General features: G+C 52.9%; 1 protein-coding gene across 1 annotated transcript in view; it reads right to left on the bottom strand.

Annotated features, from left to right (window-relative positions):
* Positions 1-12,263, bottom strand: part of LOC121355061 (SREBF chaperone) — a 36,209-nt gene extending 23,946 nt beyond the window's left edge. The window contains exons 1-3 of the mRNA XM_041470221.1: positions 12,074-12,263; positions 4,152-4,278; positions 2,024-2,181 (exon numbers count right to left, since the gene is read on the bottom strand). Of these exons, the coding sequence (XP_041326155.1) occupies positions 2,024-2,181; positions 4,152-4,278; positions 12,074-12,195 (407 nt within the window). The 5' untranslated portion in view covers positions 12,196-12,263. The remainder of the gene's footprint in view (positions 1-2,023; positions 2,182-4,151; positions 4,279-12,073) is intronic.
* Between the last annotated feature and the right edge of the window lie 1,801 nt (positions 12,264-14,064).

Raw genomic sequence — 14,064 nt, 5'->3', positions numbered from 1 at the left:
AGCCTTTGTAAGATCCCTGTCCAGAAGAGATTTCTGCTATAATAACTACAAAGAACGAGCACAGAATCTCAAAAATGATGATTTGCCTCTGTGAACACCCCCTGCACAATGTGCACCCTGTGGCTGCACGGCAGGACACCTGGACAAGGCTCAGCTGTCAAAAGACAGCAATGGAAAATACACTTCCAAAAAACGGTGTTTATAGGGACCAAAGCTTTGGGAAGGAAAATGTAAAGGAACTGATGCAGTGATGGCTCTGGAAAGGGCTCCAGGACCAGCCAGATGACCATGGTTTGTGGTTTATCAGTCTGGAATGTGGCAGAGATAACAGCTCATGCTGCAGATAAGCCCAGGGCCACGCTCCCAGCCCCTGTCCCTGTGGATGCTGAGGGTGCAGGGTGACACCAAACCCACAGCTGGGGCAAAGCACACATTTAGCTCACTCCTGACTTTACACAGATGAGTGCTTGGATCTGCAGCCAGTGGAAACACACCCATGGTACACTTAGCACTTACACCCAGGTACCCTTAACAACCTGCAGCTCCCTCCTGGAATATAAAATAATATAAAATATACGTAATAGAATATAACAGAAAAGAATACAAAACAGAATACGAGCCAGTTTGCATGTAAAAAAAATATTTCTGCTCAGCTTTGTCACTGGCAACAAACAAGAACTTCATAATGACTTTTGAGGTAATTGCAGAATTTATCTCAAAATTAGATGTTTCCTGAAATATCCAAATGCATCCCCAAAAAGGTAACCTTGCCCCAAGGTTTAGGTCTAAATGCTGAAGTAATTTTCTCCTGGTGGTATGAAGAGCAATAATAAAAGTAATAATTTTGTTTCTGTGTTGCATCACTGCTCATCAAGGGCAATGCCAAGGGGAGATAATGAGAATACAATGAGAAGACAAGGGAGATAATGAGAACACAGCACAGGCCTGGGAGCACACTGTTTCTGCCTGTAATTGGCAACAGATGATTATCCCATGGGATAAGGGAGGAAAAGGACAGAGCACACGGCCAGAAGGTCAGTGCCAAGGCTGGGGGAGCTGGCAGGGAGAGAAAACTGAGGAAATCTGAAGAGCAAAAATGGCATTTCTACAACATGACCTCCAAGAGCAGCAGCTGGGGCTGAAGGATGGGTCCCCAAAAGGACACATCATCAGCCAGAGGAGCAGGATGGACACTCAAAAATGATGAATTTACCCTTTCTGTTAACAGCACAAAGATCAAAACCCCACCTGGGGCTAAAAAGAGTTTCTGCTTCCAGGTGGGAGCGTGTCAGCTGGAAAGGACAGAGAGACGTGGGGACATCAACAAATCACCTCTTAATGTGCAAAACTGATGTGAGTGGCCACAAAAACAACTTGTGATCTCAGAGGTGTCTCAGGAAAAGCCTTTCCATGGAAAACACCCACAAGTGAGACTCCCCTGACAATCTGTGTGTGGGTCTGCTCTCCCACCCTCAGGAATGTCCCACTGCCAGCAGTGCCACCAGCAGGACCCAGGATGGCACCTGGAATGCTGAGCCTCTCACCAGTGAGCCCAGAGATTTCTGTTTGGCTTTTAACAAACAGGGGGCTGGGCTGGGGAGTGGGAGCTCCCCTGGAAACACCTGGGAGCTGAGGAAAGCTGTTGTTGTACAAAGGCTGCAACAGGATAAAAGCAAGCAGGTACAAACTGGCCCTAAAAACAGCCAAAGAAAGTCAGGAGAGGGCTCCTGAGCAGGAAATTCCAGCAGTGGCCCAGAACCCCCTGTGATATGGAGCTGGTGTGGCGGTGAGGGAATTCTGAGACTCTGCACCTGTAACACCTTGCAGGCCCCTTCTGGACTCTGACCAGAAAATTCCTGAGGACTTTCAGTGCCTTACCTGGAGCACAGGGAATTCTCCAGCACCAAGGTGAACTGCCCCAGGTGCAGGATGGATCCCACCTTTGGGACAGCAGCAGCCCCTGGCCAGCCCTGGGGCAGCCCTCTGCAGCCAGGTGTGCCCAGCTGCAGCTCCTGGGCCTCACCTGTCTCTCAGGGCGTGGTTCCTGATCTCCTCCACCAGCTGGAAGACGCGGGCCAGCGGCGAGCGGAACACATCCACGGCCAGGAAGTTCTTCTGCCACGGGGACACGGTGGCTTTCACAAAGATCTGCTGGATGTAGGCCACGGGAGCCCCCACGTACTGCGGGGAAACAGGCAGGGTCAGGGCACTGCTGCCCGGGGGCTGGGTAATCACACAGACACACAGCTGCCCCACGATTCTCCTGGGAAGCTGTGAGAAAGCTCAGAGCAAGAATTAGAACAACTGTTATCTCTCTCTCTGTAACTGTTGTTTGTAGATATGATTCTCCAGAGTGTGCTATTCATACTTCGCCAATAGTGTGAGAGAAGATTCCTAAAAACCAATCAAGTCTTTAAGTCCACCATTGTTTCTATAAAAACTGTAGATTTCTAATAAAAAAGTACCTTTTCATACCTTCTAGTGACAGAATCTCTGCATCACCTTTGTCTGTCCCAGCAGCCCTTCAGTGACAGGGGTCTGTGTACAAACCCCCAGTGGGACAGGACTGCTGGGAATGTGTCTTGAGCTGTTTTATTTTCCAGCATAACTCTCCATGGTTATGACAATGGGAAGATGCCAGCAGCTCACATCCCAAGCAGCAGATCAAGATCTCAGTGTTACAACTCACTTTAAAAAAGTGTTTTGCCCAATCACACAAAGCAAAAGCACATGGACAGTAGTTCTATCCAACCACTATAAGCACAGGTACCTTTGGTTAAACAATGCTTATTTCAAATACAATACCTGCTTGTGAGCCTTCAAACACAATGCACAGAGCTCCATTGTTAAGCTTAGAACTTCCTAATATCTTCCTAGATATTCCTTCCTAAAACCCTCTGAGTTTAAAGATTCCCACAGCTGGGGAGCTCCCAGAGAATCAGAGCAGAATGGCTTTGCCAGACTGTTTTCCCTTCCCAAATCAGAGGTGGAACACGGCAGGACTCAGCAGGCAAGAACAAAAGGAATCTGAGTCTCTGTCTGCATTGTAGGGAGCTCAAAGCCCACCCAGTGCCACCCCTGCCATTCAGGGACACTTCCACTGTCCCAGGTGCTCCCAGCCCCAGTGTCCAACCTGGCCTGGGCACTGCCAGGGATCCAGGGGCAGCCACAGCTGCTCTGGGCCATCAATCAGGTGCTGGGCAGCCCAGCAGGGCCGTGTCCCTCCTGTGTCCCTCCCATGTCCCTCCCATGCCCCAGCAGGGCCGTGTCCCTCCCGTGTCCCCATGTCCCCAGCAGGGCCGTGTCCCTCCTGTGTCCCTCCCATGTCCCTCCCATGCCCCAGCAGGGCCGTGTCCCTCCCGTGTCCCCATGTCCCCAGCAGGCCCATGTCCCTCCCCATGTCCCCATGTCCCCAGCAGGGCCGTGACCTTCCTGTGTCCCAGCAGGGCTGTGTCACTCCCCATGTCCCAGCAGGGCCGTGTCCCTCCCATGTCCCTCTAATAAATTAGACGTTCCCCGAAATACCGGAATGCGTCCCCAAAAAGGTAACCTTGCCCCAAGGTTTAGGCTGAAGTCTAAATGGCCTAAATTTAGACCAATGGTTAGGTCTAAATGTTGAAGTAATTTTCTCCTGGTGGTATGGAGAATAACAATAAAAGTAATCATTTATATTACTTTCTATAATAATAATAATAACAAGGAGGAGAAGAAGAAGGAGAAGGAGAAGGAGAAGGAGAAGGAGAAGGAGAAGGAGAGGAGAAGGAGAAGGAGAAGGAGAAGGAGAAGGAGAGGAGAAGGAGAAGGAGAAGGAGAAGGAGAAGGAGAAGGAGAAGGACCTCCGTGTCCCTCCGTGTCCCTCCGTGTCCCTCCGTGTCCCTCCGTGTCCCTCCGTGTCCCTCCGTGTCCCTCCGTGTCCCTCCGTGTCCCTCCGTGTCCCTCCGTGTCCCTCCGTGCCCCAGCAGGGCCGTGTCCCTCCGTGTCCCTCCCCGTGTCCCTCCGTGTCCCTCCGTGTCCCTCCCGTGCCCCAGCAGGGCCGTGTCCCTCCATGTCCCTCCGTGTCCCTCCGTGTCCCTCCCATGTCCCTCCCGTGCCCCAGCAGGGCCGTGTCCCTCCGTGTCCCTCCGTGTCCCTCCGTGCCCCGCAGCACTCACCCAGTCGGGGCGCTCTCCAGGCTCCCCGGGCTGTGGCCCCTGCTCCCCGGGGGGAGCGTAGTCCTTCAGGGGCGTGCTGAACTCCACGGGGCCCGTCCCTGGCAGGGGCAGCTTCAGCAGGGGGGAGCTGGGGGGACACAACCAGGCAAAGCCCTCATCTTGGAGGTTCATGGACTCTTTTAGGCAGAATAAATTAGATGTTCCCCGAAATACCGGAATGCGTCCCCAAAAAGGTAACCTTGCCCCAAGGTTTAGGCTGAAGTCTAAATGGCCTAAATTTAGACCAATGGTTAGGTCTAAATGTTGAAGTAATTTTCTCCTGGTGGTATGAAGAATAACAATAAAAGTAATCATTTATATTACTTTCTATAATAATAATAATAACAAGGAGGAGAAGGAGAAGGAGAAGGAGAAGGAGAAGGAGAGGAGAAGGAGAAGGAGAAGGAGAAGGAGAGGAGAAGGAGAAGGAGAAGGAGAAGGAGAGGAGAAGGAGAAGGAGAAGGAGAAGGAGAGGAGAAGGAGAAGGAGGTAGAGGAGACGAAGGAGAAATATTTCTGTAACAATAATAATAATAGAAGAGTTAAAAAAATGGCCAATCCCACTTTGGCAAAGCCAAGCTGTGCAGGACAGGAGACCCAGCAAGGTGGCTTTGGCTTTCATGGGACACACTGCTACCCCAGAGTCCTTCTCCCTTGGAAAGGGATGGAAAAGTCCTGGGAGAGAAGGGAAGAGCTTGCAGGGCCTCTCCTGGATTCCTCCAGCCAAGTTAGGTGTGACAACAACCACTCAGTATGGCATGGCTCAGTAACTGTGCATCCCACCCAAAGCCCAGACATTCCCTGTGCTCCAGTGGCTGCTTCCCTGCCCCAAAGCCTTTATAATCCTCTGCTTTTCCTCATTTACAAAACTTGTCATTAACCTCATTGGTCCTGAAAGCACTTTTAAGAGCAGCAGTGAGACACCAAAACTGTGAAATCTTGATCTTGCTGCTTTGCCACCACAACCTCTGGTGATTGTAGCTCCTGTTCCACAAGAGCGACTTTGAACTACTCAGAAATTGAGAAAATGAGGTTACAGAGAGTTTAGAATGGGATTTTTAACTCCAAATGTTCTCAAAAGTGGTTTAAAGCAAATCAGAATTGAACTGGTGGGAAAACAAGGCTGCTGACACACAGAGATCCACAGAGAATCTGGAGCTGTCAGCACCAAACTGCAGATCAGAACTTCAGTCTTTTTGTGGCCTTACAATTCCTGATACATTTTCCTGTTTGGAGATGAATTTTGGGGCAATACTGACACAATAACTAGAAAGGCCTTGGAATTGTTGTCCTGCAAGGCTCTGCCCACTTCATTAGGGATTAGTTTGGATCATCAAAGGCCATGGAGGAACAAGCAGCACCTAAACACAAGGCTTCAGAGAGAACAACAAACAGTGAAAAAGAACAAGAAAATCAGAAGCCAAGCTTGTCAGATTTGCTCTTTATTGGTCTGACAGAAACACATCTAATTATTAGCATTTCCTTGAGCAAGGGCGGGGAAGAGAAAAAGGAATAATGAGATCAAGCCTAAGAGATAAACAAAGCAGGTTCAACAGAACATTGAGGAGGAATTATTTTTTCCCTAAGTGATTTCAGTGTTGGCAACTGTGTCCAGAAATCCAAGGAAAACACTTGAGATTCACAGAAGGTTTTGCAGAGGAGTATTCCCTGTGAGTCCCCTGTGAGTTGGGAGGAGTCACAACAGCAGTTTTTTGTAGAATTTGAGTCACTTACAACCAGAGACTGCTCAGATTTAGTCTGGCTGTGGAGTCAGCTCAGATTTAGTCTGATTGTGGAGTCAGCTCAGATTTAGTCTGGCTGTGGAGTCAGCTCAGATTTAGTCTGTGGAGTGTGTCCCCCTGCCCTGGGTGTCTGTGCTGGCAGTGCTGGCAGTGCTGCTGCTGTCCCAGTGCCTTTCCAAGGGGATCTGTCACCCTGGCATCCCCTGGGCAGCAGAGTCCCCTCCAGGGGCAGGAGGGCTCAGCTCTCCTGCAGGCCCAGTGACAGGTGCTGACTCCAGGTGGGATGAGCAGCTCTGCTGTGAGAGCAGGGCAGGAGGGGATTCTCTCTGAGCTCTCAGTCCTGGTCCATGGCCCAGCGTGGAGGGAAAAGGGGCTCCCTGTGTGAACCTGGCCCTCCTGTTTGGGACCCACCAGGTGCTGGGAACACGGAATGCTGGAGTGCTTTGGGATGGAAGGGACCCTGAGGACCATCCAGTGCCACCCTGCCATGGCAGGGACACTTCCACTGTCCCAGGTGCTCCCAGCCCTGTCCAGCCTGGCCTGGGCACTGCCAGGGATCCAGGGGCAGCCACAGCTGCTCTGGGTGTGCTGTGACAGCTCTGGGTCACTGACACTGCACGGGGGCCCAGAGGGAAGAACAGCCCCACCTCAGCTCCAGGGAAGGCATTTCCAGCACTTGGGTTTGACTCTCCTCATATTCCTGTGTGTTAGGGATTTTTCTGAGCAGCAGGGAAAGAGGTGAACACGAGAATGGAGAGCACAGACAGAGGAGGGAAGAACAGCAGGACCTGAAATGGCCACAAACCAAACCACACCAGCTGCAGCTCAGCAGCAGGAACAGCCTCTGCCCATGGAGGGGCAGAGCCCTGGAACAGCTCCCAGGGGGGCTGCAGTCTCCTCTCTGGAGACATCCCAGACCCCCTGGACACAGCCCAGGGGACCCTGCCCTGCCAGGCTGTGATCCTGGGATCCAACAAAGATGACAGGAAAGCTCAGGTTGCTCTATTTGGGAAAGGCTCTGTTTAGATGCTCGTGTCACTGTGCACCCCGACACCCCTCTGAAACCCCAGAATAAAGGAAACACAGATCCTGCAACCAGGTGGAGCTGCTGAACTGCAGCAGGAGCTGCATTTCAGCCCCCAGCACGAGGGAGGAGCAGGCAGAGGTGCTCACCCAAGTACCTGACACATTCTGAAGACAGCTCAGGGGACCAAGATGGAGCAGGGCCAGGAGAGCTCCAGGCAAATCCCTCCCTGCACATTCCCCCTCCCTGCCCCAGCGGGCAGAGGGAAGCAGGGAGCTGCCAGGTCTCAGGTAACAGGAAAGGAGCTGATCCATGGAATTAAACCAGCTCCCAGCAGGACAAGCTTGTCTGCAGCCAAGACAGAGCAGCCTGGAATGCCAGTGCTGAGGAGGGAGGGAATCTGCTAACAGGACCCTGCCAGAGGGCTGGCAAGGCCAGGATCTGGCAGCAGCAGTGCCTTTTTAGCCTTGGCAAGTGCACCAACAACCTGCTTCTGAGTAAGTGGTGGTGGCTGTGCCCTGCTTGCCTCTGACAGGGCCCCGAAATTCTGCACTGGAAAGGAGATTCCCCTCTCGTGTGCAGCACAAGCTGCTCCCAGCGCCATGCTGAAACCCCAGAGGAGGCTCTGTCCTCTGGGATCGGGAACACGAAGAGTCTGAGTCTAATTCAGGTCCTCTGGTTACCACACAAATAGTACAGATCCGTGCAAGAGTGATACATTCTTACAGAACTAATTAGCTGCTGAACTGCAGCAGGAGCTGCATTTCAGCCCCCAGCACGAGGGAGGAGCAGGCAGAGGTGCTCACCCAAGTACCTGACACATTCTGAAGACAGCTCAGGGGACCAAGATGGAGCAGGGCCAGGAGAGCTCCAGGCAAATCCCTCCCTGCACATTCCCCCTCCCTGCCCCAGCGGGCAGAGGGAAGCAGGGAGCTGCCAGGTCTCAGGTAACAGGAAAGGAGCTGATCCATGGAATTAAACCAGCTCCCAGCAGGACAAGCTTGTCTGCAGCCAAGACAGAGCAGCCTGGAATGCCAGTGCTGAGGAGGGAGGGAATCTGCTAACAGGACCCTGCCAGAGGGCTGGCAAGGCCAGGATCTGGCAGCAGCAGTGCCTTTTTAGCCTTGGCAAGTGCACCAACAACCTGCTTCTGAGTAAGTGGTGGTGGCTGTGCCCTGCTTGCCTCTGACAGGGCCCCGAAATTCTGCACTGGAAAGGAGATTTCCCTCTCGTGTGCAGCACAAGCTGCTCCCAGCGCCATGCTGAAACCCCAGAGGAGGCTCTGTCCTCTGGGATCGGGAACACAAAGAGTCTGAGTCTAATTCAGGTCCTCTGGTTACCACACAAATAGTACAGATCTGTGCAAGAGTGACACATTCTTACAGAACTAATTACAAATAAATGTTTACACACACACATCCACCTCCCCAGGGGCTCTGGTTCCAGCCAGTTCTGCCACTCTTCAGGAGCAGAACCTGAGCTCCAGTTAAATAACAAAGCCCTGTTTAATTGCCCTAAAGCTGCTGCAGAGTCACCTGGGTCACCTGCAATCCTCACCTGGACTAAAAGCTGCTCCTCAGAGTAGCACTGGGATCTCATATTTCCATGTGCCACCTGCTCCTCTCTGGGCTGCTGTCAGACAAGGTTGGTGACACCCCCATGCCAGGGAAAATGCAGATCCCAACACAGATCCATTCAAGTGGGATGAGGAAAATGAGTGTCACCTACAAAGGGATTTATAAGAAAACTCTCCCTCTGATGTGGGGACTAACTTGGATTTTCAGACTTTAGGACTAGAGAGTAAGAATGAGTCACAGGATTTTTTGCTTTGGGTATTAATTTATTATCAAACCCACAGATGCTGTGTCTTGTCAGTGACATTAAAAACAGGGTCTGTACAAACCCTCCCAAGAGCACCCAAAACAACCAGGCCAGACTGTGGTTTCCTTACTCCCTGCATGGTCACTGCCCCCACCTGCCTGAGGCCAGAACCCCTGCTGGATAAACTGTGGACCTCGTGCTTTATTTCAACTTTTTAAAACTGTCTGCACACAAAAAATGGTGGGGTTTGGCTGATGTGAGGGGGAGGAAAGCCACAGTAACTGAGATCACCTATCTGCAGCAGAATTCCACAAGCTCTCCTTGATGCCAGGTCCAGCAGTCAGGACTGATGCACCCCTCTCCCTCTGAAGGGCTCAGGATACCAGACCCTCTCTCGTTTGCAGGGATGTCTTTATTACCCCGGGTCAGGGGGGCCTTGGCAGCGCTGGGGAATATTGGGCTCCATGATCTGAAGGCCTTCTCCAGCTTCACCATTTCCATGGCTCCGTGAGCCCCCTGCCCTGTGCTGGTGTCAGTCCAGCGGGCTCCATGATCTGAAGGCCTTTTCCAGCTTCACCACTTCCATGGCTCCGTGAGCCCCCTGCCCTGTGCTGGTGTCAGTCCTGAGGGTGCACACAGTGCTGAGGGTGCTGCCAGCCCTGCAGCACAGAAATGCTGCCCAAATGAGCCTCTGCCTCAGTGCTGGGCTCAGGTCATTCCCTGCCTGCTCCTGCACAGGGGGGGCTGGCATGCACCAGTGAAACCCAGCCGGGAGAGGAGTGCTGCCACAGAGCACACACAGCTCAGCTGCAGCAGGGCAGCCGTGCCAAGCAGCACCCCTGCATCCTCAGCACGGCACAGGGCACCAGCTCCAGGCAGCACAATGCACCAGCCCCCGTGCAGCACACAATGCACAGGCCCCCGTGCAGCACACAATGCACAGGCCCCCGTGCAGCACACAATGCACAGGCCCCCGTGCAGCACACAATGCACAGGCCCCCGTGCAGCACACAATGCACAGGCCCCCGTGCAGCACACAATGCACAGGCCCCCGTGCAGCACACAATGCACAGGCCCCCGTGCAGCACACAATGCACAGGCCCCCGTGCAGCACACAATGCACAGGCCCCCGTGCAGCACACAATGCACAGGCCCCCGTGCAGCACACAATGCACAGGCCCCCGTGCAGCACACAATGCACAGGCCCCCGTGCAGCACACAATGCACAGGCCCCCGTGCAGCACACAATGCACAGGCCCCCGTGCAGCACACAATGCACAGGCCCCCGTGCAGCACACAATGCACAGGCCCCCGTGCAGCACACAATGCACAGGCCCCCGTGCAGCACACAATGCACAGGCCCCCGTGCAGCACACAATGCACAGGCCCCCGTGCAGCACACAATGCACAGGCCCCCGTGCAGCACACAATGCACAGGCCCCCGTGCAGCACACAATGCACAGGCTCCCATGCAGCACACAATGCACAGGCCCCCGTGCAGCGCACAATGCACCAGCCCTTGTACAGCACACAATGCACCAGCCCCCGTGCAGCACACAATGCACAGGCTCCCATGCAGCACACAATGCAGCACACAATGCACCAGCCCCCGTGCAGCAATCCCTTCACTCTCACACCCTGGCGTGCAGGTGTAGGACCCACTCTGGAGGAGTTCTGACCTAATTAGCAAAGCCACTTCTCACGCCACAATTAACACCTGTTCTCAGAGGTTAATGCACAGCAGCTCAGAGCAGGACCCAAAACACCCCGAAAAGGGTTCTAAAGGGAACAAGGCCTGCAGCCCCACCCCAGGCTGAGACCCTCCTGCTCTCCAGGGGTGTCACCATGTGCTTGCCACCTGTCCCTCCCAGGGCCAGGATCTGCTTCGCTAAGGAGCTCCTGGAGCTCATGAAAGCAAACAGACTCTTCACACCTGATGGTGTCCTGGATGGATTTCTGCAGCCTGCAGGAAACCAGTCCCTGCACAATCCTCAAACGTTGGCACTCAGGAGAGCAGACACTTCCACAAGCCCACAGTTACCAAAGCCTGGAGCCTCAGCTGCCTGCTCTGAGCAGTGACAGGGCACGTCCAAGCCCTGACCCAGCGGTGGTGACCCTGATCAGATTGTCTCCTCTCCAGGAAATCCTGAATTTCAGAAGGGAATATGCACGTGTTGATCCCTCCCGAAACACCACGTTTTGTGGGTGAACATGTCACACTGCAGCAGTTGTGCTGCACTGGCTGCCTGGGAGAGCTGGAATGAAGAGCCTGAGCCATCCTGGAAGCCATTCCCAAGCAGGAGTGAGGTGACACAGAGACACACGTGGGACTCTGCTGGCTGCAGCTTCCAGGTGAAGAAATGCCACTTTTGGAAAGCTGCACCTGGCAAAGCTGGAGCCAAAACACAGAGCTGCTACTTGCAACCATATCGAAGACAGAGAAATGTAGGAACCACTTGGTTGGGCCTTGCAGAAGCTTCATGTCCTACAGGACAAGAGACCTGAGAATAAAACTGTCCCTGGAAGTGACAAGGAGTCCTGTGGAGCAGGGAAAATCCAGGGAGCAATGCCCCCACTGCTGCTCACAACCACTAAGGGTTCCAGCCAGGAGAAGCCATCTCAGAGGTTATCCATGTGAAAATCCTTCCTTTGACAATGTTTTAACTGAGATGTGCAAGCAGCCCCTGTCACCACCACAGCTCAAAGGAAAACCTGTGTCTGTGTGGAGCTGTCCTACAAACAGGGGAGCAAATCATCACAACGGCTTTATTTTGCCCAAAACAGACAAAAGAATTAAACCCTGCAAGACACAATCTGTATATGCACATGTGTGCATGGTCTGGGGACAAAGGTTTGCCCAGCCCCACAGTGCCCTGCTGGAGATGATTCTGAGCCCGTGGGACATTCCTGGGAATAAAATTATATCCACCTGCAAACTAGGGATCCAAATGAGGGTCCATAAGGAGAGTGGGGAATCTACTCCCACATGGGCGTGCCAAGCATGAAACAGAAGAGTGCAGGCTCCAGGGAGAACAGGACAGGCAGGTGTGCAAAGAAAGATCAGCTTTCCTTCTCCCCATTTTTAATTCATGGCTTTGGAGTCCACTACCAGGTGCTTGAGGGTTACCTTCATGTCATTTATTGCTTCACTTCACTTATTCAATTAGTTCTTATTAAACCAGATGCAGACACTTCATCCCTGTTGTTTCTTCTGTCCCACAAAAGATGACAAAACCTATCAAGTCTAAGTTTAAAACAGCTTCTGGGTGGGCCCAGAAGGGAGCAGGCAGGACTCACCAGCAGGCCAGGATGCAGAGGGCAGTGAAGAGGATGATGGGGATGGGGTAGGAAGCACAGAGCAGCCCGTGGCTGTAGAACGCCCGCGAAATCCTCTCGCGCAGCCTTTCAGTCAGGGTCATCCTCACCTCCAGGCCATCCCGGGACACAGCAGCGTGGGCAGCCCTGCAGGGAGGCACTGCCTCCAGCTGGGGAGGGCAAAGGGAGAGAAACACGTGAGGAGAAGGGAAATCAACCTTATCAGCTCCTTTTAGAAAGATGCCCAGCGTTCAGGAAGGAACCATCCCTGGCAGGGTGGGCAGCCCTGGCACAGGTGCCCACAGCAGCTGGGGCTGCCCCTGCATCCCTGGCAGTGCCCCAGGCCAGGCTGGACAGGGCTGGGAGCAGCCTGGGATTGTAGAAGGTGCCTCTGCCATGGCAGCAGTGGAACTGGATGATCCTAAAGGTCCTTTGCAGCACAAACCACCCCGGCATTTATTCCTTGGTTCTATGAAATGGCTGAGCAGATCTCAGCCTCACTGTCAGAACCATCCCTGTTCCAGGAGGAACTCAGGAACAACAGGGGTATGCTGCTCCTGGGGCAAAAAATACACCAGAAGTGGCTCTCTGACCAGCTGAGCTGCCAAAAGGTGCTCTGGGGAGGAGCACAGCACTGGCAACAATTTCTGCTAATTTCGAGGAGGAAAACTTTCTGTTTACTCTCTTCACCTGCTGCCAACAGCAGAATTCTGTAAGAAAACACAGAGCATTCCAAAGCTAGTATTTCTTTATCACTTGGGGGGGTTGCATATTAAAATCTGCTATCTTTATTTGCTTTATGCTGTGACAGAGCTCCTAAGAGAGAACAGCAGGAATTGTTCCTGCTCCAAGTAATTTCTGCAAACAGAGATTGTCTAAGCCAAAATAAACCTGTGGATTGCAGGACAAATGTTAAAGGAGAATTTCTTGCCTCTTGCATGGCTGCAAATCCAAGACAAAGCTTGCCTGGAAGCACGAGGGCAGAGGGATGTGTCCACCTTGCAGCCCGCTGGTGACATTTCTGGCTCACTTCAGGTACAAGAGATGGACACGGCACAAAATCCAGGATCAGTGAGCCTGGAAAATCCCCCAAGGCCACTGAGTCCACCCTGTGCCCCATGCCCACCTTGTCCCCAGCCCAGAGCACTGAGTGCCACCTCCAGGGACACCTGCAGGGGTGGGGACTCAGCACTGCCCGGGGCAGCCCCTTCCAACACTGAACCTCTCTTTAGTGAAGGAATTTCCCAAATTTCCACCCTGAGCCTGCTCCCTCTCCTCCTGTCCCTGTTCCCTGGAGCACAGCCCGACCCCCCCTGGCTCCTGCACTCTCACAAAATCAAGGCTGGCCAGCAGAGGGAAGAAATATAGAACTTCCCTTTGCAGGAAAAATCAACTCAAACTTGCTACTTTTCCCCAGACAAAAGCTTTTATCTCACTCAACAATAGTTACATGTTCCAAATTCTTTACATTTCTGTCTGAAAGGCTTTACAGCCTTCCCAGGAGCCTCCCTGGACACTAAGGGCAGGGAAACACAGCAGAGCCCACTGAGCTGAGAGGATAAACTAACAAAGGTAGAAAACTCCCCCTTTTCTAACACACAGTCACCTGGGGTTTCAGGCATACTCAACTCCTCAGTTTCCCACAAAATGTTCTGGAAGCAGGCCTCAGCATTAGTGTAATAAAAACACACAGCTGAGCCAGTGAAGCTGGAGGGGGGAAACAGAAGGAAAAATCCCAAATAAATCCCCGTTCCGTAGTGCTTTTCTCGCCCTTCAATACATTCAGTAATTTGCTCCATCGTGTTGCCTACATCTGAGCCTCCAAGGGGGATTTCAACCCAGCCTTTTCCCTTTACAACCCAGGCTTGGCAAAGCAGGAGCAGCATGGTCCTTCTGCCCCTGTTCCAGCATCCCAGCAGGTTGCACACAGCCAGGGGCTGACCTGGCTGTCCATACCTGTTCTCAGGTGGAAC

The sequence above is a fragment of the Pyrgilauda ruficollis genome, unplaced genomic scaffold (assembly GCF_017590135.1).
Source record: "Pyrgilauda ruficollis isolate IOZ18807 unplaced genomic scaffold, ASM1759013v1 scaffold242, whole genome shotgun sequence".
Classification (NCBI taxonomy): domain Eukaryota; kingdom Metazoa; phylum Chordata; class Aves; order Passeriformes; family Passeridae; genus Pyrgilauda; species Pyrgilauda ruficollis.
Note: the sequence above shows the minus strand (reverse complement) of the source record. Positions and strands in the feature narration are given on the sequence as shown.